The sequence below is a fragment of the Scyliorhinus torazame genome, chromosome 7, assembly GCF_047496885.1.
Source record: "Scyliorhinus torazame isolate Kashiwa2021f chromosome 7, sScyTor2.1, whole genome shotgun sequence".
Classification (NCBI taxonomy): Eukaryota; Metazoa; Chordata; class Chondrichthyes; order Carcharhiniformes; family Scyliorhinidae; genus Scyliorhinus; species Scyliorhinus torazame.
Window position 1 is genome coordinate 63,784,501 of NC_092713.1, and position 23,920 is coordinate 63,808,420.

Sequence of the window (23,920 nt, forward strand, 5' to 3'; positions counted from 1 at the left end):
CCTTTCACCTTGGGAGGTTACCCCAATACCAAATCCAAACCGCAACTAGACGTGTTGCACATTGACGACCCCGACGACGGGTTCTTCGGATTTGAGGATCTTCAGCCCAGCAGATATGACATCCCGACTCGTGAGTGCAGGATGATGCTGCGGCCTGACACCAAGAGACAGAGAGCGGTACAAGCCCACAGAGAGCGGCCTGCTGCCACACAGAGAGCGGTCCACGCACCGCTCAGGGTTCCCGACTCCACGAAAGAAGACATGCAAGACTCTACAACGCAATCCTTGCATGAACAGGAAGTGACTCCAGTGTCACAAGCCTCCACAGCGAGCTCATGGACAGACTCCATGATAGAAGCAACGCAAGACTCTGACGCGCAGTCCTGGCAGGAACAAGACCACGAGGGTCTAGCAACCTCCTCTGACCAACTAGCGGCAGACAATGTAAGTCTGCCATGCTCAGGTAAACAGCAAGAAGACTATGACAGTCGACCACGTTCCAGTGCACAGCAGGATGACCATGACGGTCTATCATGCTACAGTGAAGAACAAAGCGACGATGACAGTCCAAGCTCAAATGAAGGACAACATCAAGACAATGACAGCCCACCCACATTGTTTGCACCACCGGATGAAGACTCTGACAATTTACCCAACCCAAGTGAACAACAAGCAGCTACTGAGGCTCTACCCACGGTATGTGAGACGAGTGACGACAGCATCCCACTTCCCATGCAAGATGTGGAAAGTGACTGACCTCAGCTAGTGTGTACAGAGGCGCTCGACGATCACTGTGAGACCATTGGTGACTCCGGTGACACCATGATACTTCCACCCTCATTCGCTCGAACCTCTCCACAAGTCAATGCATTCCTGCATGTTCCGACTCCAGGCGTGCAGCTTCAAGAAATCTCAGCTGACTTCAGTGAACCTGCTAAGACTCCGGATGGGGAGCATCAACAAACCAACACTGACTCAGTTAAAACAGACCAGACTCCAGATGGGGAGCAACCAAACACCGACTCTGATTCTCATAAGCTGGACTTTACTCCAGACAGGGAGTGCCGCAACCTCAGTGATGGCACGCTCAGGGTGACAGCAGATGCCACAACGACAGGAGATGGATCACTTAACAATTACACTGGGTCAGTAATAACAAGCAGCGGCTACAGTCCAAAAGGAATACGCCAATACTCACCACAGCTACATCCACACACTTTTTCCACACCAGCAGTGCAGCCAATGACAGCTCATGCTGGACAAACCCAGTATTCAGGCATGCAGCAGCCAGCAGTCCATGCAGCATATTCTCAAACAGGCCAGCACTATGGATTGCCCACTAATGGAATCAAGACCGAAGGAGGACTACCGCAAGCGCAAACCGCAAGCGCAATCTGCACTACTGACTGGATGCCTTAGTTACAGCCCAGGAATTGCTGCACCCCAGCCAGGCCAGACGGCATATTCCTATCAGATGCAAGGTTCTAGTTTCACACCATCACCAGGTATTTATGCGAGCAGCAATTCTGTTTCCAATTCGACAAGCTTCAATGGTTCTCAGCAGGATCACCCGTCCAGCACAGCACGTGGCCAGAACCAGTATGTACAGTCTTATCCAACTTCACCATATAGCACATCCATGGCCTCGAATGATACTGTTGATGGTACCTCTTCAACGTCAACACCTTATCAGCTACAAGATGCCATCCGACAGCACCATCACAAACATCGAAAAAGAAAGGGACTCCAAATCAGACAGCGAAGTGATTTGACCACTTCTTGGTTCCTGTGGCACAGGGACGTTGATGGCGTGCATAACCAAGAGAGACATTTGACCATGATGATTGATGGTTTTTGGACTCACACGACTGATTTGAACTTATTGTTTAATCACTGTTCCCATGACTTGTATACACCTTAACTTATCTACCTTTGGATACTTGTGGGGGGGGGGGACTTACCAGGGGTAAGCCATGGGGTACGGGCCTCTGGCACGGAGTCTGTCCCTGTTGCTCAGACGGGAAGGGGGGAGAGGAGCAGAGCATTAGTAATTGGGGACTCGATAGTCAGGGGCACAGATAGGAGATTTTGTGGGAGCGTGAGAGACTCACGTTTGGTATGTTGCCTCCCAGGTGCAAGGGTACGTGATGTCTCGGATCGTGTTTTCCGGGTCCTTAAGGGGGAGGGGGAGCAGCCCCAAGTCGTGGTCCACATTGGCACTAACGACATAGATAGGAAAGGGGATAAGAATGTCAGGCAGGCTTTCAGGGAGCTAGGATGGAAGCTCAGAACTAGAACAAACAGAGTTGTTATCTCTGGGTTGTTGCCCGTGCCACGTGATAGTGAGATGAGGAATAGGGAGAGAGAGCAATTAAACACGTGGCTACAGGGATGGTGCAGGCGGGAGGGATTCAGATTTCTGGATAACTGGGGCTCTTTCTGGGGAAGGTGGGACCTCTACAGACAGGATGGTCTACATCTGAACCTGCAGGGCACAAATATCCTGGGGGGGAGATTTGTTAGTGCTCTTTGGGGGGGTTTAAACTAATGCAGCAGGGGCATGGGAACCTGGATTGTAGTTTTAGGGTAAGGGAAAATGAGAGTATAGAGGTCAGGAGCTCAGATTTGACGTCGCAGGAGGGGGCCAGTGTTCAGGTAGGTGCTTTGAAGTGTGTCTACTTCAATGCCAGGAGTATACGAAATAAGGTAGGGAAACTGGCAGCATGGGTTGGTACCTGGGACTTCGATGTTGTGGCCATTTCGGAGACATGGATAGAGCAGGGACAGGAATGGATGTTGCAGGTTCCGGGGTTTAGGTGTTTTAGTAAGCTCAGAGAAGGAGGCAAAAGAGGGGGAGGTGTGGCGCTGCTAGTCAAGAGCAGTATTACGGTGGCGGAGAGGATGCTAGATGGGGACTCATCTTCCGAGGTAGTATGGGCTGAGGTTAGAAACATGAAAGGCGAGGTCACACTGTTGGGAGTCTTCTATAGGCCTCCAAATAGTTCTAGGGATGTAGAGGAAAGGATGGCGAGGATGATCCTGGATAAGAGCGAAAGTAACAGGGTAGTTATTATGGGAGACTTTAACTTTCCAAATATTGACTGGAAAAGATATAGTTCGAGTACATTAGATGGGTCGTTTTTTGTACAGTGTGTGCAGGAGGGTTTCCTGACACAGTTTGTTGACAGGCCAACAAGAGGCGAGGCCACATTGGATTTGGTTTTGGGTAATGAACCAGGCCAGGTGTTGGATTTGGAGGTAGGTGAGCACTTTGGGGACAGTGACCACAATTCGGTGACGTTTACGTTAAGGATGGAAAGGGATAAGTATACACCGCAGGGCAAGAGTTATAGCTGGGGGAAGGGAAATTATGATGCCATTAGACGTGACTTGGGGGGGATAAGGTGGAGAAGTAGGCTGCAAGTGTTGGACACACTGGATAAGTGGAGCTTGTTCAAGGATCAGCTACTGCGTGTTCTTGATAAGTATGTACCGGTCAGGCAGGGAGGAAGGTGCCGAGCGAGGGAACCATGGTTTACCAAAGAAGTGGAATCTCTTGTTAAGAGGAAGAAGGAGGCCTATGTGAAGATAAGGTGTGAAGTTTCAGTTGGGGCGATGGATAGTTACAAGGTAGCGAGGAAGGATCTAAAGAGAGAGCTAAGACGAGCAAGGAGGGGACATGAGAAGTATTTGGCAGGAAGGATCAAGGAAAACCCAAAAGCTTTCTATAGGTATGTCAGGAATAAGCGAATGACTAGGGAAAGAGTAGGACCAGTCAAGGACAGGGATGGGAAGTTGTGTGTAGAGTCTGAAGAGATAGGCGAGATACTAAATGAATATTTTTCGTCAGTATTCACTCAGGAAAAAGATAACGTTGTGGAGGAGAATGCTGAGCTCCAGGTAAATAGATTAGATGGCATTGAGGTACGTAGGGAAGAGGTGTTGGCAATTCTGGACAGGCTGAAAATAGATAAGTCCCCGGGACCTGATGGGATTTATCCTAGGATTCTCTGGGAGGCCAGGGAAGAGATTGCTGGACCATTGGCTTTGATTTTTATGTCATCATTGGCTACAGGAATAGTGCCAGAGGACTGGAGGATAGCAAATGTGGTCCCTTTGTTCAAAAAGGGGAGCAGAGACAACCCCGGCAACTATAGACCGGTGAGCCTCACGTCTGTAGTGGGTAAAGTCTTGGAGGGGATTATAAGAGACAAGATTTATAATCATCTAGATAGGAATAATATGATCAGGGATAGTCAGCATGGCTTTGTGAAGGGTAGGTCATGCCTCACAAACCTTATCGAGTTCTTTGAGAATGTGGCTGAACAGGTAGACGAGGGTAGAGCAGTTGATGTGGTGTATATGGATTTCAGCAAAGCGTATGATAAGGTTCCCCACGGTAGGCTATTGCAGAAAATACGGAGGCTGGGGATTGAGGGTGATTTAGAGATGTGGATCAGAAATTGGCTAGCTGAAAGAAGACAGAGGGTGGTGGTTGATGGGAAATGTTCAGAATGGAGTTCAGTCACAAGTGGAGTACCACAAGGATCTGTTCTGGGGCCGTTGCTGTTTGTCATTTTTATCAATGACCTAGAGGAAGGCGCAGAAGGGTGGGTGAGTAAATTTGCAGACGATACTAAAGTCGGTGGTGTTGTCGATAGTGTGGAAGGAAGTAGCAGGTTACAGAGGGATATAGATAAGCTGCAGAGCTGGGCTGAGAGGTGGCAAATGGAGTTTAATGTAGAGAAGTGTGAGGTGATTCACTTTGGAAGGAATAACAGGAATGTGAAATATTTGGCTAATGGAAAAGTTCTTGAAAGTGTGGATGAGCAGAGGGATCTAGGTGTCCATGTACATAGATCCCTGAAAGTTGCCACCCAGGTTGATAGGGTTGTGAAGAAGGCCTATGGAGTGTTGGCCTTTATTGGTAGAGGGATTGAGTTCTGGAGTCAGGAGGTCATGTTGCAGCTGTACAGAACTCTGGTACGGCCGCATTTGGAGTATTGCGCACAGTTCTGGTCACCGCATTATAGGAAGGACGTGGAGGCTTTGGAGCAGGTGCAGAGGAGATTTACCAGGATGTTGCCTGGTATGGAGGGAAAATCTTATGAGGAAAGGCTGATGGACTTGAGGTTGTTTTCGTTGGAGAGAAGAAGGTTAAGAGGAGACTTAATAGAGGCATACAAAATGATTAGGGGGTTGGATAGGGTGGACAGTGAGAGCCTTCTCCCGCGGATGGAAATGGCTGGCACGAGGGGACATAACTTTAAACTGAGGGGTAATAGATATAGGACAGAGGTCAGAGGTAGGTTCTTTACGCAAAGAGTAGTGAGGCCGTGGAATGCCCTACCTGCTACAGTAGTGAACTCGCCAACATTGAGGGCATTTAAAAGTTTATTGGATAAACATATGGATGATAATGGTATAGTGTAGGTTAGATGGCTTTTGTTTCGGTGCAACATCGTGGGCCGAAGGGCCTGTACTGCGCTGTATTGTTCTATGTTCTATGTTCTACCTGTTTTTTGTTCAATTTTCTCAAAATGTACAGAAAATATGTAACATATAAAAAGGTGGGATGTGGTGATGTGCATCAATGTAAATGCATGTAGGCTAGCTGGACACTAGAGGGAGCACTAAAGACATCACACACTCAACCAATAGAGCAGGTAGATAGGACACGACCAATAGACATTCACGATACACACGGAGGTGACACGACCATAGGGGAGCATTACACCAACCCATATATAAAGGACACCACACACATGATCTACCTCTTTCCAGTGGAGACAGTCAGTGAGAACAGACACAGGGTTGATTCAATATTACACCCACCACGTGGATTGCAACAACTGGTTAGTCAGTCTGGGTAGCTATAGTAGGATTAGCAGTAGTGTCGAACCCAAGTAATAGAAGTGTAAATAGTTTAATAAACATGTTGAGGTTATCTCCACGTCTGAACCTTCCTTTGTCAAGTGCACCACAAGGAAGCCGCTTATGTTACACCTACAGCATAACAAATCAGGACGCGCTTGCGTTGTCTCTGGCCAGGAGGGTGCAAACCGTGAAAATGCGGTCCTCCCGAGGTTCCAATTTGTATTTCAGTGTCTCCCCATCTTTATTCCGTGGTCCTTTTGTAAGCGGGTCAACAGAGTGATCACGGGCTTCGTCTGGGCGGGCAAGACCCCACGGGTAAGGAAGGTAATGCTTGGGATGAGTCGGGGAGAGGACGGGCTGTTGCTGCCAAATTTTAGCAAATATTACTGGGCGGCTAACATAGCCACGATCAGGAAGTGGGTGGTGGGGGGTCGGCATGGGTGCATATGGAGGCAGCTTCTTGTAAGGGCACCAGTCTGGGGGCGTTGGTAACTGCGCCTCTGTCGCTCCTGCCAGCACGGTACTCCACCAGCCCCGTGGTGGTGGTGGCCCTGAGAGTTTGGGGCCAGTGGGGGCGGCATGTGGGAGCATCGGTCTGGGCCCCAATATTTGATAATCACCGGTTTGCCCTGGGGAGAATGGATGGAAGGGTTCTGGGTATGGCAGAGAGCGGGGATTTAGAGGATGGGGGATGTGTTCAGAGAGGGAAGCTTTCCAAGTATGAGGGCGTTGGAGGAAGGGTTTGGGCTGGCGAGTGGAAACAAATTCAGGTATCTGCAGGTGGCGAGACTTCCTTCGTAAACAGGTGGCAACCTTCCCGCTCCTACCGCTGAGGGGGATTCAGGATAGGGTAATTTCCAGAGGGTGGGTAGGGAGGGGAGCGTCTCAGACATCTATAAGGAGCTTATGGGGTCGGAGGAGATGCAGACCGAGGAACTGAAGCACAAGTGGGAGGAGGTTCTGGGAGGTGACAGAGGATGGTCTATGGGCAGATGCATTGAGTAGAGTCAACCCGTCCGCAACATGTGCCAGGCTCAGCCTGATACAATTTAAAGTTGTTCACTGGGCTCACATGACAGTGGCCCGGATGAGCAGATTCTTTGGGGTGGAGGACAAGTGCACAAAATGCACGGGAGGGCCAGCGAACCATGTCCATATGTTTTGGACGTGTCCAAAGCTTCGGGGATTTTGGCAGGAGTTTGCGGACGTCATGTCCAAGATTTTAAAAACAAGGGTGGCACCGAGTCCAGAGGTGGCGATTTTCGGGGTGTCGGAAGACCCGGGAATCCAGGAGAAAGAGGCAAATGTTCTGGCCTTTTCTTCCCTGGTAGCCCGGAGACGGATACTATTTGCTTGGAGGGACTCAAAGCCCCGGAAGTCGGAGACCTGGCTATCGGACATGGCTAGCTTTCTCTGCATGGAGAAAATTAAGTTCGCCTTGAGAGGTTCACTGTTAGGATTCGCCCGGAGGTGGCAACCGTTCGTCGAATTCTTTGTGGAAAATTAATCGTCAGCAGACAGGGGGGGGGGGGGGGGGGGGGGGGGGGGAGTAGTTTAGGTTAGAGTAGGGGGGTAATAAGGGTGGGACCTGTACGAAAGGTAAACAGCTTTTTCACTATGTTTACGGTTTCATGTTTATTGTTTATTGTTTATTTTGTTGTTGTTACCAAACCAAAAATACCTCAATAAAATGTTAATTAATAAAAAGGATGCATTATGGTGAAAGTAGAAGCAAATGGACAGACGGTAAAGTTGCGTCTTCATATTGTCCGTAGAAATTTTCGTGCTCTATTTGGCAGAGCATGGTTGGCTAAGATTAGGCTTAAATGGGAAACAGTCAATCAATTTGTGGGTTCAAGGAGCAACTTGCAACAAGTTTTGAAGAAGAATGAGAAGGTGTTCGAAGATTCACCATGACTGGAGTTGAGTTACACCTAAAAATCAAGCAAGACAGCACACCCAAATCACTCAAAGCTAGAACTGTACCATACACCATTAGGCCGAAAGTTGAAGAAGAACTAGAAAGATTAGTAAGCCCTGCTACAGAGGCAGGGGCAACAGGGTGGGAGTGTTCACAGTCTTGGCTAGGCTAGTGGAGGAGGTGGACCTGGACCCTTTGGTGGCGATATTTGTGGTTTTAGAGAAACCGGAGCTCATGGAGCAGGAAGGCCGATGTCGTGGCCTTCGATGTTGTGGCTCTCTGATTGCATGGTGGCAAATTTTACTAGAGTGGTGGTCGGCATCGCCACCGGGGGTTGCAGCTTGGTTGTGTGACCTGTACGATTTCCTGCGGTTGGAGAAGATAACGTATGAGTTAAGGGTCTCCGAATAGGGGTTTGAGAAAAGGTGGGGGATGTTTGTGACCGTGTTTGAGGAGCTGTTCGTCGTGGGGAGCAGGAGGGAGGGGGTGAAAAAGGGGACCAAATTTGTACAGACTATATAGTTGATTGCTGGGAAATGTGTTTCCTGTTTTTTTTTTAAATGGGTTGTAACCTTTTTTGCTACATGTCTGTAATAAAATACATTTACACAAAAAAGAAAGATTAGTAAGGACAGGAGTCATCAAACCTGTTGCTACAAGTGATTGGGTGACACCAATCGTTCCACTATTAAAGCAGGATGGCTCAGTGAGAATTTGTGGAGATTTGAACGAGTATTAATTCAATTTTGTGGAAAGCACATCACATGAAAGGTGGTTCCTGCCAGGGTCTCAGTATTTTGATCCCTTTTGCCCCATTTCTTCAGGAGATTTTGGGTTCTAACGCAGTTGGTTGGTGTGGAGAACAGAAAGGTGACAGGTGTTGTGGGCCAGGGTTTAGAGAACCCCAAAGTGTATCATGGAGCGCACCTGACCCACAACTTTTAATAGATTGTGGTTATGGGGAGCACACGGGCCTACTTTACAGGTGTGATGCAACAGAGAACGAAGAGTACTTTTAAACAAAAACAATGGTTATTCTATGAATCCCATTTACATTTTTAAACACACACAGTAAACAATCTTGGCAACCATCAACGAAAATACTCCCCCCAAAGAATACAGTACTCTATAAGTAACCCTTAATCTTTCCTTACAACATCCATAAGACAAAATACCCTTTTTAACACAGAGATCAGGTTTAAATTCTCTCCTGAGAGCAGTTATCACTTTGAAATCCTCAAATGATCTGGAGACAGTCTTTAGATTGCAGAGAGAGATCCTTATACAGCTGTTTTCTTTGCCTGCAGCTATCCAGCTCTCAAAACGAAACTAAAAACACCCTGCAGCAGACAGCCCAAAGCAAAAGTAAAGCAGACAGACTTCCCAGCTCCACCCACACTCTGACATCACTGCAGCTATTGATAAACACCCATTTCTTAAACGTACTCTCACATGACACAGGGGAATGTCAAAAGCCTCGCCGGAAAAGGCCATGGGAAAGAAACTCCTGGTTAGTAGCCCTACAAAGGAATCTGGGGGAGAAAAGATTACGGAAGCGGCCGCACCCATCACATTAGAAACGTTGGCCAGGGTGATGTCGAGGATATGTTTGGATATGTTTGGCAGGCAGATGGATGGTCAGTTTGAGAGACAAGGGAAGGAGATTAAAGAGGCGTTCAAAGCTACCATCGAGGAGGCGTTGGGCCCAATACGGGAGCAGCTGGGCAAGGCGGTAAAGATGCAAGGGGAGGCATTGAAGGGCATGGAGGAGGGCTTGTCAAGGCACAAGGGTCAGCTTGCCTTGTTGGAAGGTGAGATGCTGCTCATGATGGACAGGAATAAGGGGCTGAAGGCCAATGTTGAAGGGCTGGAGAACAGTTGAGGTGCACAAACCTCAGAGAGGTGGGCTTGCCGGAGCAAGTGGAGGGCCCGAGACCAACTGAATAATTTTCAGAAATGTTCTCTCAATTGGTGGGAGGAGATGAAGTGTTCTTTGCTCCGGAATTGGACAGGGAGCATTGGGCTCTGCAGCAGAAGATGTGGCTGAACGAGCCGCCATGGATGGTGATCGTCCAAGTTCACAGTCGCCAAAGGAAGGAGTGGGTCCTGGAGTGGGCCAAAAAGAGTCAGAATATCGTATGAAAAGGGCACACAGTGCGCATCTGTCAGGACACTGGTACTGAACTGGCAAAGTGGCAGGCGGCCTTCAATAAGGCAAAGGCGGTGCTGTACAATAAGGGTTTAGGGTGGTGTGTCGGCTGAGTGTCACACTGTCCTTGAAGGATCAATATTATGACAAGAGGAGGCTGAGGCCTTCATCAAGGACAAAGGACTGGTCTGGTTTGAGGAGGGCTGGTGGGATTTTTTTAAGATGTGAAAGTTGGCTTGGGGTGGCTGTAAATATTGCAATTTGTGTATTGTGTTTTTGTTGGAGATTGGTGGGGGGACTTTGTCTGGAGACCAGGGCCTTGGGGGATGGTAGAGCGGAGGGGGGGGGGGGGGGCCTTGATAAGTTAATTGGAGGGAAGGAGAAGCATGATAAGGATGCTGGATTCGGAGTAGGGCGAATGGTTTTGGGGGAAAGGGTTGTAGACCTTTGCCTTGGTTGTTTTGGGGCACAATCTGGGAGATGGACACCTTACCAGCACTAAAAGGTAGGCCAATGAACGGGAATGGTGTGGGGGAGGTACTGCGACTTGTTGGGTCAGTCTTATGAGGTTCGATGAATCTAGAATGTTTGTTTGGGAGGGGCGGAGATTATTTGAGGCAGCAGGCAGTCTGCCGGCTTGGGGGGAGTGGGTGGAGGTATGGAAGGGGGGGGGGGGCGAGCAGAGACCAGAGGATGTTCTTTGTCTCACCTGTTGGGTAGGGCAGGCGGCCAACTTAGGCGGACCTCGGGGCTATCAACGTGGGATGAAGGTACGTCGCATGACGGTGGCAATGGCTGACTCGAGGGTGATGGGGGAGTGGGGGGGGGGGTGGTGAGAGGCCCCCAACAAGGTTAGTCACCAGGAATGTGTAAGGCCTGGGAGGATCAGTAAAGAGGTTTTTGCACATTTAAAGAGCTTGGGAGTTGATGTATTTTTTACAAGAGACTCACATTCAGGTACGGAACTGGGCTCCAGAAATTCTGTGTGAGCCAGGTGTTTCACTCGAGCTTTGATAGTAGGACCCAGGGGTGGCGAGCTTAATTCTAGTTCTGGGGAAAACTGGCGAGTTTGGTTCTGGGCGGAGAGGGTGATCAGGGTGGACGTTACGGGATGGTAGTCGGGGCATTATTGGGGGAGTCGGTGAATGTGTACACCGTGAATTGGAACATTGTATCGTTTATGAAACAGCTGCCGGCTATAGTGTTGGATTCGGATCCCCACCAATTGATTTTGGGGGGGTGATTTAAATAATTGTATGTTGGACCCGAAAGTGGATCACTCCAGGCCCAAAGCGTTGTTCCTGGCTGGCATGGCAAAGGTATTGTCTGCGTTTATGGAAGAGACGAGAGGGGGGTGGGCAGATCCGTGGCAGTTTACGTACCCTGGGGAGGAGTTCTCATTTTTTTTCTTCGGTACACAAGATGTATTCGAGGATTGATTATTTTATTATGAGTCGGACTCTTCTCGCTGGAGTAAGGAAGGCTGTCCTCGGCGGTGTTTATTTCAGATCATGCCCCACATTGGGTGGACTTGGTGTTGGAGGTTGGTTGGGAGTGTCGTAGGGGATGGCACTTAGACGTTCGGCTGCTATCGGATTTGGGGTTGTGTGTGAGGATTTTGAGGGCCATATCGTGTATGTGGGCCATAACGATAATGCGGAGGTCTCTCCCTCGATTTTGTGGGAGGTGCTGAAGGTGGTGGTTAGGGGAGAGGTTATTGCTTTGAGGCACATGTGGACTGGGAGGTGAGGGAGGAGCAACAGAAACTGGTGGATGAGATTGTAGGGGTGGATTGTAGGTATGCAAGGGACCCGACCCTGGAGCTTTTGGCATGCAGGAAAAAACTGCAAATATAGTTTGATTTGCTGTCCACAGGCTGCAAGTGAGGCAAGCGAAAGGGACAGTGTATGAATATGAGGAGAAAGCCCGTCATCTCTTGGCTCAACAATAAGGCAGCAGGAGGCGGCCAGGGAGATTGTTCGGATTGGGGATTTAGGGGGTAGGCTGGTTTCTGCCCCAGATAAGGCGAATGGAGTGTTTAGGGCCTTTTGTGACAGGTTGGAGCCGCCAGTGGGTGAACGAGGGGTGGCAGAGTTCCTGGGGATTTGGAGTTTCCAAAGGTGGGGGAGTAATTGAGAGAGGAGCTGGAAGCACCACTGGGGCTGGAGGAGAATCAGATAGCATTCAATCAACATGCAAGCAGGGAAAGCAAAGGGCCCGGATGAATTCCCAGTGGAATCTTTTAAGCAGCTTTCGGATCAGTTGGGTCCCTTGTTGTCGGGCATGTTTAGGAACCCTTTGGCATGGGGCGCCCACCCAGAGACTTTCGTGCAGGCATTCATCTCACTGCTCCTGAAAAAGGATAAAGACCCCACAGAGCACTGGCCGTATCGTCTGATCTCTCTATTAAACGTACATGCCACGTTGTTGGCCAAGATATTTGCATTAAGATTGGAGCCTTGCCTTACTGAAGTAGTCGGGGAACATCAGATGGGGTTTGTGAAGGGGCAGAGGTTGTCGTTGAATGTGCGTCAGTTGCTGAATATGGTGCTCCCCCTGTAGGCGGCGCGTACCAGAGACAATTATATTATTGGGCATGGAGAAGGCATTCAACCGGGTGGAGTGGGAGTACCTTTTTGTGGTGTTGGAGAAGTTTGGGTTTGGACCTGGGTCTGTGTCATGGGTTAGGCCTGGACACGTTTAGGTACCTCCAGGTGCGGAGCTTTGTTTAAAAGGTTTTTTTAACGTATTTCCCGGTGGTGTCGCCATCATCCTTATTGGAGAAGTTTCTCTCCTGTTCGGTGTCGGAGGAGGGCCGTACGTCCAGCATGTATGAACGGATAGTGAGGGAAGCGTTGAGCTCGGGGAAGGGGTGAGAGCTAAATGGAGGAGTTGGGGCCAATCCTGGAGGGGAAGGTGTGGAATGAGGAGCTGCGGAGTGTGAATGCCACGTCGTTGTGTGTGAGACTGAACCAAATCAGTTAAAGATAGTGTTTTGAGCACACTTCACGAAGGCCAGGAGGAGTCTTATTTTGAGGGGGTGGAGGGTTGGAGGATAGGTACGGGCGATGCACGAGGAGGCCTGCACACCACACACACATATTTTGGTCCTGTTCTAAGCTGATGGGTTTCTGGAGGTTCTTTTTCAACACCATGCCGGCAATACTAAATATTGAGCTGGAGCCCTGTTCGGGGGATCGATTATAAATAGCATCCATTTATTTTGTATTTCAGAAAATTGGTCACTATTAGCTGTTAAGGGAGGGGGGGGGGGGGTGTAAGTAGGGGGGGTTGTATCAGTTTTGTTTTTATTGTTTCACAGGTTGGGAGGTTTAGTTGGGGACTTGTTTGGGTTTGTGTTTGGATATATGTTTATATGTTTTGTAATTTTGTATCAAATGTTAAACATTTTACAAAAACCTTTTCAAAAGAAAAAGCCAGTTTTTTGCTTAGATCATTACCCACTGCCGCTGATTGGAGACTTGTTTGTTGGACTTTCTGGAGGTCAGAAATTGAGTAAAATTGATCTTTCACAGGCATATCTGTTGATGAATGTGGCTGCTGAATCACAGCCACTCCTCTCCATAGTAACGCGCAAAGGACTGTTTCGCAACAGAAGGCTTCCTTTTGCAATAAAATCTGCGCCTGCTCTTTCTCAAATATACATGGATCAAATTCTAAGTGGGCTTAATGGAACACAATGTTATTTAGATGACAGTCTCATCACCAGTTCAAATGAAAAAGAACACTTGACGAATTTGGAAGCTACCCTTGCAGCGATTACAGAGGCACAACCTGAGAGTTAAGAAGGAAAACTGTGACTTTTTCAAGGCATCCATAAATTACCTTGGTCATGTCATCGTCAAAGACGGTTTACACAAAGAATCAAAGAAAATGTCAGCAATCTTAGAAGCACACGTCCTCAAAATGTGACACAATAAAGGTTGTTTTTAGGATTGACCAATTATTATGGTAAATTTGTGCCGGACTTAGCAACACGATTGAAGACTTTACAGTTTGCTATGTGTCAAACAGGCATGGCACTGGTCAGAAGAATGTGAGAATACATGCAATAAAGTAAAAGAGACTTTACTGAAGTCAGAGCTGTTGGTTCATTATAATCCAAAAATGAAGTTGCAAGAAGCTTGCCATAACTCACTGTGGGGTTGGTGCAGTTGTCTTGCACATTATGCCTCCAGCAGAGGAACAACAGATAGCATTTCTTCACGCGCCCTTACTAGAGCAGAAATGAATTATGCTCAGCTAGAAAAATAAACTTTGGGCATTATTTTCGATGTAAGAATGTCCCACCCTTACATTTATGGGTGTCATTTTACCGTTTTGACGGATCATCGACGACAATCTTTGTGCCGTATAAAGATATATCTTCTTTGCCAGTTAGTAGATTGCAAAGATGGCCATTGATATTGTTAGCACACACTTACGATATCCAGTATCGCAAGTCCGAGCAGCATACAAATGGTAAAGCTTTATCATGAATGCCGTTACAAGTCAAGCATAACTCACAAGAAAATGTTGTCAATATTTTGTATTTCTCGCTCATGGTTAGTGTACTTGTGACTTCATCTTAAGTTCAAAGATATACAAGAACCGATCCAGCAATGGGTAAAGTGATGGACTTGGCCTAAAAAGGATGCTGTCAGATGTTCATATGACAAACCCAGACCTCAAGCCCTATATTGCACGAAGACTTGAGTTGACAATACAGAATGGAGTTCTATTATGGGGGATCCATGTGATTATTCCTCCTTGCGTAGTAGAATCCTTGACCAACTGCATGAAGGAACATCCTGGTATGGTGAGGATGAAGGAATGTCACACAATTATTTTTGGTGGCCAGGATTAGATTATCATAGATTATCATAGAATTTACAGTACAGAAGGAAGCCAATCGGCCCATCGAGTCTGCACCGACTCTTGGAAAGAGCACCCTACCCAAGGTCAACACCTCCACCTTATCCCCATAACCCAGTAACCCCAGCCAACACGAAGGGCAATTTTGGACACTAAGGGCAATTTATCATGGCCAATCCACCTAAACTGCACATCTTTGGACTGTGGGAGGAAACCCACGCACTCACGGGGAGGATGTGCAGACTCCGCACAGACAGTGACCCAAGCCGGAATTGAACCTGGGACCCTGGAGCTGTGAAGCAATTGTGCTATCCAAAATGCTACCGTGCTGCTCAAGTTGAAGAGAAAGTTGGGCAATGACAATCTTGTACAAACCTATGGAACACACCACCATTACAACCATTACATCTGTGAGAGTGGCTGACTCAGCCATGACAGGGAATAGACATTGATTATGCTGGTCCACTGAGGGTCACATGGTCTTAGTGATTGTGGACAAACACTTGAAATGGTAGAAGTTGCGATAATGAAGACTGAGCAGACTATTGAGAAACTAGACAAAATATTCGTAAGATTTGAAACACCAGAGCAGATTGTCAGTGGTAATGGTACAGGTTTACTTCAGAATACTTCTTGAAGGGGAACGGTATACACCATATCAAGTCAGTTCCATATCATCCAGCAATGAATGGATTGGCTGAACATTTTGTGCAATCATTAAAGCATTCCATCAAACCATTGAAGTACCAAGGGACATCATCAAGAAGAGAAAACAAGTGCAGCACGGTAGCGCAGTGGTTAGCACTGCTGCCTTAGGATGCCAAGGGTAGATGGATTGGCCATGTTAAACTGCCCCTTAATTGGAATTTAAAAAAAAAAAATTTTTAAAGAGTAAACAAATTTCTAATATCTTATCAGAACACTGAACACACTACCACACAAAGTTCATTGGCAATGCTGTTGTTTAAGAGGAAACTATGAACACAGTTTGATTTGTTAACTCCACCTGATACTTCAGAGATCATCAAATGACAACAACAAACACAAATTGCTTAGAACATACAATGCAGAAGGAAGCCATTCGGCCCATCGAGTCTGCACTGACCCACCCTATCCCCGTAACCCAATAACCCATCCTAACATTTTTGGTCACTAAGGGCCATTTTATCATGGCCAATCCACCTAACCTGCTCATCTTTGGACTGTGGGAGGAAACCGGAGCACCCGGAGGAAACCCGCGCAGACACGGGGAGAACGTGCAGACTCCGCACAGACAGTGACCCAACGGGGAATCGACCTGGAACCCTGGCGCTGTGAAGCCACAGTGCTATCCACTTGTGCTACCATGCTACCCGTGCATGTTGATCAGTTACTTGTTCCACCAACTAAGTTTGCAGAAACATTTCAGGAGAGTTATACTTTGGAAAGCAGATCAGAGACAGTGATTAATTCAGATTTTCTTTCTGAGGACCGTTCAATGCCTATAGTGAGAGATACTGAAATATCTACTCAAGAAGTACCAACTACAGAAAGGAATGAGAACACTTCGGAGGTTGCAAGTAGCCGAGTTCAGGAACGCCGAATTCTACCATAAAAGAATAGATGTCCACCACAGAGACTGTCTTATTGAATTGTATGGAAATAACATATATGGGGATCTGTTGTATAAATGTTAATTATTGTCACTGCACAAATGAAGTAAAGAGAGAGGATGTTATGTATTGGGAATACTTTCCTGCTAGGCATGCATCACATGATGTGTCGTGACATCAGCAGTGTTTGCGCAGGTTTTGGGCAGGTCACCATCTTGATTGTATGAGCAACACTCTTTAATAAATCTCTCATCATGTTTTACTAGAATCCAGAGCATGGGCACCTCCATACCTTTCCTCTTTGCGGCAACAAAGAAATGTAAAACTCCTAATCTCTTCCCCAACAATATCGGTAACCATTTTAATCTAGTTGTTGGTAGCCTAACCGGAATTAATGAAAGAATACATCACATATTTACCCTTCCTGTTCTCTGATGGTATCCAGTGAGTCTTAAGCTGCCATCACCAATGGGGGCACCTTTCACTCTGTCCATAATAATCCCAACACATTTTTCCATCTCATTTTCATTATCCCGTTCCTTGACTATTTGTACAGTTAAACTTTTTCCATCAGTCGGCCTGAAAACGAATATTTATGTCAATACATGTAAATCAAAAATTACCTTTCCAAATGACTTGCAGCTATTTTTATAATTTTAGATATTAAATAGTAATCAGAATTTAACTCCATATTATGTTTCACAACAAATTTACACAAAAAGAGAAAATTACATAAATCACTGAACAAAATTATTTTCTTTCCTCTCTTTCCTCCTTTGGAGTCTTCCCATTACCTGCACCATCTTCAGTCCAAGCGATCAACTGCAGAGAGTTGTTCCCAGGCTTCTGCTGATGTTTATTCATAGTGGCCGGATGGAGTGACAGCCTGAGTTTTTCGTCTTTTCCTTTTGGCAAAATTGGTACACAACCGATTTCAACACTGCTGTACAGCCCTTGGAACTGTCCCACCATGTCACTTTCTTGTTGCAGCTCTTTACTGGGAACAGTAGCAGTGTTTATGTTGCTGGACTTGTAATCCAATCCAATAGGGCCTGGACTAATGATCCAGATGCGAGTTCAAATTACCATTCCAAATTGGGGAATTTAAATTCAGTTAATTAAACAAACCTGGCATAAAAAGCTAGTATCTGAAACAGTGATCACGTAACTAAGGGATTGTTGTAAACCTCCATAGGTTCATTAATGTCCTTACTCCAGACTCATGAGCAATGTGGTTAACACTTAACTTGTATCTGAAATGACTTGGCAATCTTACCAGCCCACTTCTCCAGGGCAATTTTCACAATAACTTCATTGCGGTGTTCATGTAAGCCTACTTGTGACACTAATAAAGATTATTATTATTTTGGGGATTGGCAATAAATACTGGATCTGGCAGTGCTGACCGCATCGCATGAATCAATAATAATATTGACATGATGAAGTAGTCCTTCAAATGGCAAAATCCATGCTTTGCATGCAGATGCCCTTCTAATGCAAGCAAAGGTTATGTTCTATGCAAATTTCAGGCTACAGTTACCCTGCTCCCATTGCCAATCCTACTTTGATTTTGAGACTGAAATTTTGCTTGGGAGTGAATATGACTATATTGGCTAGTTTCTGCTGTAAAGTTAAACTCTTGATGTGAGGTGAAATCAGACAGCAATAAAAATAAGAGCTCCCTTAATTAACACGTAAAATGAACGGAATCAGTCAGGAAGCAGTTCACCATGTGGCGGGGCACTTGATACGAGCATGGTGATCTCCAAATATTAGTCAAGTGGTTCGAGAAGCGGTTGAATGGAAGTATGGTACTTTGGGCAAGGATAGACAAAATATCTATGGGACTCATGTACTCCTTCTAATGGCAAGGGCACAGCATTGTAAAAGAGAACAAGATACTAATCTTCTTTGCCAAATTGCAAGGCAAAAGGTAGAAAAGAAAAAGCCGCACTGTTTTTAATAGTTACCTCGGCAGAAAAAACTTCAAGAATAAAACATTACAAGTACTAAATTTACAATAGAGTTGTTTTTCAAACATTCACTAGTAGTAACTGTACAATGTGATTTTATTTCCAGACGTTGTGAGAGTCTTTATGCACAGCAGTTCCGTGATTTTTAGTAAATCAAGAAAATGATAAAACAGGAAAAAGTCTTCCAGTTGAGCATGGTTAGCACTGCTGCCTCACAGCTCCAGGGACACCGGTTCAGTTCCGGCCTCGGGTGACTATCGGTGTGGAGTTTGCACTTTCTTCCCGTGTCTGCGCGGGTTTCCTCCGGGTGCTCCGGTTTCCTCCCACAGTTCAACGATATGCAGGTTCGATGGATTGGCCATGCTGATTGCCCCTTAGTGTCCAAAAGACATGGTGGGTTTACTGGGTTACAGGGGTAGGGTGGAGGCGTGGGCTTCAGTAAGGTGCTCTTTCCAAGGGCCGATGCAGACTCGATGGGCCGAATGGTCTCCTTCTGCACTGTAAATTCTACGATTCTATGATTATACCTGTATCAATATTAGTTGTGCAATTGGAGTGATCTTCTCAAATCCCAATCCTCCTCCCTTTACCATATGCTTCTATATTCGAACATTTCCAATTATTTTGTAAGTGATATTTATTGTAAATCATAAACCTGTAGGGAGAAATATCTTACAGTTTCCCCTTTTTCCACGTGAGAACCGGTGGAAACAGTAACTCACTATATTTTTAATCTGTTCTTGAGATTTGGGAAACATTGGCAAAGTAATATTCATTACCCATCCCAAGATGTCCTCAGGGGACCAAGCATCAACCACATGGGGTTGGGCCTCGAATCATGAATAAGTGAGACGGGATCAGACCAGGGTTAGTGAAGCAGTTGGGTTTTAGCAAAGAGCACCATCTTTTGTTTTCATATTTTGTTGATAGCCCACATACCAATTTTCTTATTAGTCACCTTCATAATTTTTGATGGGGAATTTGAATTATTTCTTTTTAAATATTAGAGTAGTAAATTATTTTTATTTTCCAATTAAGGGGCAATTTAGCATGGCCAATCCACTTAACCAGCACATCTTTGGGTTGTGGGGGTGAAACTCCACACGGACAGTGACCCAGGGCCAGGATTCGAACCTGGGTCCTCAGTGCCGCAGTCCCAGTACTAACCACTGCACCACATGCCTCCCTCGGGAATTTGAATTCCGAGTTACTAGCCAGTTCTATAACCCCTTGGACTACTAATGTCCCAAGGGCAATATGTGGCTACTGTTCACCCTTCCACAGCTGTTTAACATTCGGAAATGCAAATTCACCTTCTCTGTTCCACTGAAAAAGCATGTCTTTTCTATATCACCGATAATTTATTATTCCAGCGATCCTTTGTTAATTTTTGCTGCATTTGAACAATTCTGCTAATTTTCCTAAAATAGGAAGTCCAGGCCTACACACACCTTACCTAGAATGTGTTTTGTGCTTATACTCAATGCTCAAATCCACCTGCATGCTTGATAGTTTCTAATACAAAAACACCTTTGACCACAAGGCGATCAAGTAGTGGGTAATGTCCTCAAGGCCCTTGGGAAAAGGAGATGGGGGATCATGTCGGATGGAGCCCTGAGCAGACTGTCTGCATCATCTGGCAGAATGCCTCACTACCAGAAAGCACTGAGACCTAGCTTCGCTGCTGGTGAGAAAGGCCCTCCCCGTCAGATCCTTCATGCACGCCCCAGGTCTCAGCGTGTAGCACACTGCCCTCGAAGCGGCTGTGGGGGGAGCATGAGACAGTCGCTCTCCTCCTTGTGGAACGTGCTTTGCAAAGAAGGTCTGGAAAGAGATGCAGTGGTATTTGTCAAGGTTCATCCTGAGCAGCTCTGTGACGCAGGATTGTGTGTTCTATGGGCTGTTTCCAGGGACATACACCAAGACAAACATCAACTGCTGCTGGAGGATCATCAACTCGGTGAAAGACGCTCTTTGGTCTGTCCGAAACTTGTTGATCTTCCAGTGCAAAGAATTGTCCTCGGCCGATTGTCGCAGACTGGCACATTCCAAGGTGCAGGACTACGTGCTGAAGGACGCACTCAAGCTTGGGGCAATCGCCACAAAGGCACAATGGGAAAAGGGCCACTGTGTAAGACCTTTCAGCAAATGTACACGGAGGGGACTGGTAACCATGTAAAACCCTCAGTCTGGGTGAGTAATACTAAATGTTTCTAACTGTATTGAAGCACTGCAGGGTGCAGCATGACCAATGTAAATATTTTGAAAAGAATTGTAATGAAAACATTGAAGTGTATATAAAAGCAAATTACTGCGGATGCTGGAATCTGAAACCAAAGAGAAAATGCTGGAAAATCTCACCAGGTCTGGCAGCATCTGTAGAGAGAGGAAAGAGCTAACGCTTCGAGTCCAGATGACCCTTTGTCAAATGTATATAATGTCCTCATTATTGAATTGAAGCACCTCAGTGCTTCTGGGCCGCTGGAGAAAATGCAAGTATTATCGTACTTTACTGGGCGTCATGGTAGCACAGTGGTTAGCACTGTTGCTTCACAGCTCCAGGGTCCCAGGTTTGATTCCTGGCTTGGGTCACTGTTTGTGCGGAGTCCGCATGTTCTCCCCATGTCTGCGTGAGTTTGCTCCGGGTGCTCCGGTTTCCTCCCACAGTCCAAAGATGTGCAGGTTAGGTGGATTGGCTATGCTAAATTGCCTTTAGTGTCCAAAAAAGTTAGGTGGGGTTACTGGGATAGGATGGATGTGTGGGCTTGGGTAGGGTGCTCTTTCCAATGACCGGTGCAGATTCGATGGGCTGAGTAGCCTCCTTCTGCACTGTAAATTCTTTGGTTCTATGATGCTGTTATGACAATTTGAAATGTTTTTGTAATATCTTTTCTTGCAAGATTTTATGAGTAAACTATATTTCTTTAAAAAAAACCTAAAGTATGCTTAAGTGTATGCAAGGAGGGCGTCTGATGCCCAAATAACTAAGAGGAAGTTGAGCATTGAACTGCTCTATTGCTTGGCTGTAGATTTTAGTTTGTATTTACATATTGGGATTCCTTTCCCTTCTCACCCCTCTCTCCCTTGAGCCATGGTAGAAGCTACTAATGGGTTAAAATACCTTTTAAGCCTTGCCTATGGATGCAAGAACTTTATCTTCCTGTTCTCCCACTTCCTTTTATGTATACCCTTTAATTATTTGCCTATGAAGTTCAATCCTGACAATTGTTGGCATATTGCTGGGTCAGAGTCTGCAGGTACAATTGGTGACTTCTTGGTGGGGTGCAGTCCGTCAGATTATGCGGATTGTTAATCAAGCCGCCTTTCACACAGCTCCACATAATGCTCTGAATGCTGTGTGAATGTTCATATGAAAAATCACCCAGTATTAAGATTTGTCAGTCCTTCCTAGATTATATTTGTACTATCATCCTCTCTTTGGAGCCATTAATCACCTTTATTTTCTGATACAGATGTGAGAGTAGCAGTTCGTGGACTGTTCTGACACTTCTAGTGCAGCCTGGCCTGTTCTGGCATAGATATATGGGATTCTTACTGGGAAACCTACAGTTGCACTGTTTGGAAAAGGCTTCAGGAGACCCAGTAAAAAACTATAATCCTTAAGAAACAGCAGAACCTTCTTCTGCTCCCTGTGGAAAAACCTTGCTGATTCTTCTTTGAAGGATTCAGCTTGAACCATTTTCACTAAACATTGCAGGGTCTAGAAGACCAGAGAGCAGGCATATTGTTCATCAGAGGCCCAGAATTTGGAGCAGACTCAATGTGCCATATGTCCATCCCATTTGGCTTAATGGTAAATTCCACTCAGATAGTACTGGCAAATCTTCTGCATGCTGAACCACCTCCCGCAAGGAAGCAGGTCTGAGAGAATCTATCTGACAACTCCTCCACTGAAATTATCATGCGAACAGCTGGAATGGGTTCCTTTCAGGGTCTAGTCAAGGCCCAACTTCAATAAAGCCTTTATTTTTGAGGCAGTTACCTCCCTTAAATAGGATAAATAATTTCTTGATTTTACTCTCAGCCCTTCCTGTGGTCTCATTCTCCTAATGGAATGACATTTCAACCTCCACCAGATGATTAGGTCAAGCATCTCAGTGCCCTTTTACACATGCCGTCTGCCTGCCCTGTCTATGTTAATTACCTCTTCTGAATCAATCACTATTGGCAATGTTGCTGCACAACGCTTCTGCTGGTACAGACAGGAAGCCAGATTTTCAGGCTATAGTCTAAATGTGTGATCAAGTATTAATGATAGCCTGCATGGTATCAAGGATTCTAGTTCCTTTGCAACCTTTCCTATTTTAGCTGCGACTATGGTCTTTGGAATGTCTTAAGCCTAGAGAAATATTTGATCAAACAGTAAAATAGACTGCCTCTACTGTGGCAAAATGGAAAATATGGGCTACGAGCTATTGTTTGATTGTAATGAGATTGTAATGAGATGTAAGATGCAGATTAATATACTTGTCAAAGGATTCACAGTCACATTAAAGAGATTCAACATAAAACAGTGGTTATAGAAGGAGACCATTTGGTCTAGTGTCTGTGCAGGATTCCGATAACAGCTATTCAGCTACAGTCTCACCACCCCCCACGGCCTGTAACCTTGTCATTTTTTCTCTTCAGATAATTATCCAAATGTCAGACTGCTAGCTAATTTTTTTACAATATAAACTTGAACACCAGAAAATGTTGATCATGAAATGGTGTCAAACCCGGATGGAGACACATATAGGAATTATCCTGTTTGGTTTGTATTTATGCTCACAAACTATGATAGTCCTCCATCTGAGATAGGTTTTACTGCTTTAACAAACCTAAAATTACAACTGAGCTGCTTTGTTTGCCAACTTATTGACCCAAGTGCCAACTAGATTACAAATGTCAGTTTGCCAGCCCCTTCAAGAGAATTAAGGGTTTAAAACAAGTCACTGCTTCTGTCTTCTTACTGGGAATATGAGGGCTGCCCACTGAATTCACAACTATTGACCTCACATTCCAGTTGAAGCATGAAACTATTATTGTGAATCAGGAAGTAGTATTCTAAGTGGACATATTAGAGGTCTCTTTGAAATTTACCACTTATTCTCCAGTGTACACCTATCCCCCAAATCCTTGGCAATGGCGCTGCTGGTTCCAATGAAAGGTCACAGATTTGAAATTCTGTTTCTCTCTCCACAAATATCAGACCGTCTGAATATTTCCAACATTTCTGTTGTTTCAGAATTCCAGCATTCACAGTATTTTACATTGATATCATTGAAACAGTAACCTTTCTGCCATATTCATACCATAATCAAGTTGGGACATGCAAGATTGCTTCAGCAGTGTCATCTCCAATTGACCCCTGTAGGATACAACATCCCACAGTCGCTGCACCTGGGAATTCCAAACATACTATAGGGCAAAGGAGAAAAGTCACTTTTCTCCCACACTTGGCTGAATTCCACCTCTGGACAAGATAATTGATATTCACAGAGCAGAAATTCACTATTTTGCTCCCTTGGAA

General features: G+C 45.8%; 1 protein-coding gene across 1 annotated transcript in view; it reads right to left on the reverse strand.

The window, feature by feature from the left end:
- The window catches only part of LOC140427343 (uncharacterized), a 73,773-nt gene extending 53,883 nt beyond the window's left edge, over nucleotides 1–19,890 (reverse strand). Inside the window, exons 1-4 of the mRNA XM_072512895.1 lie at nucleotides 19,844–19,890; nucleotides 17,209–17,471; nucleotides 17,038–17,056; nucleotides 16,834–16,993 (exon numbers count right to left, since the gene is read on the reverse strand). Coding sequence (XP_072368996.1) covers nucleotides 16,834–16,993; nucleotides 17,038–17,056; nucleotides 17,209–17,471; nucleotides 19,844–19,890 — 489 coding nt within the window. The remainder of the gene's footprint in view (nucleotides 1–16,833; nucleotides 16,994–17,037; nucleotides 17,057–17,208; nucleotides 17,472–19,843) is intronic.
- Nucleotides 19,891–23,920: the final 4,030 nt, after the last annotated feature.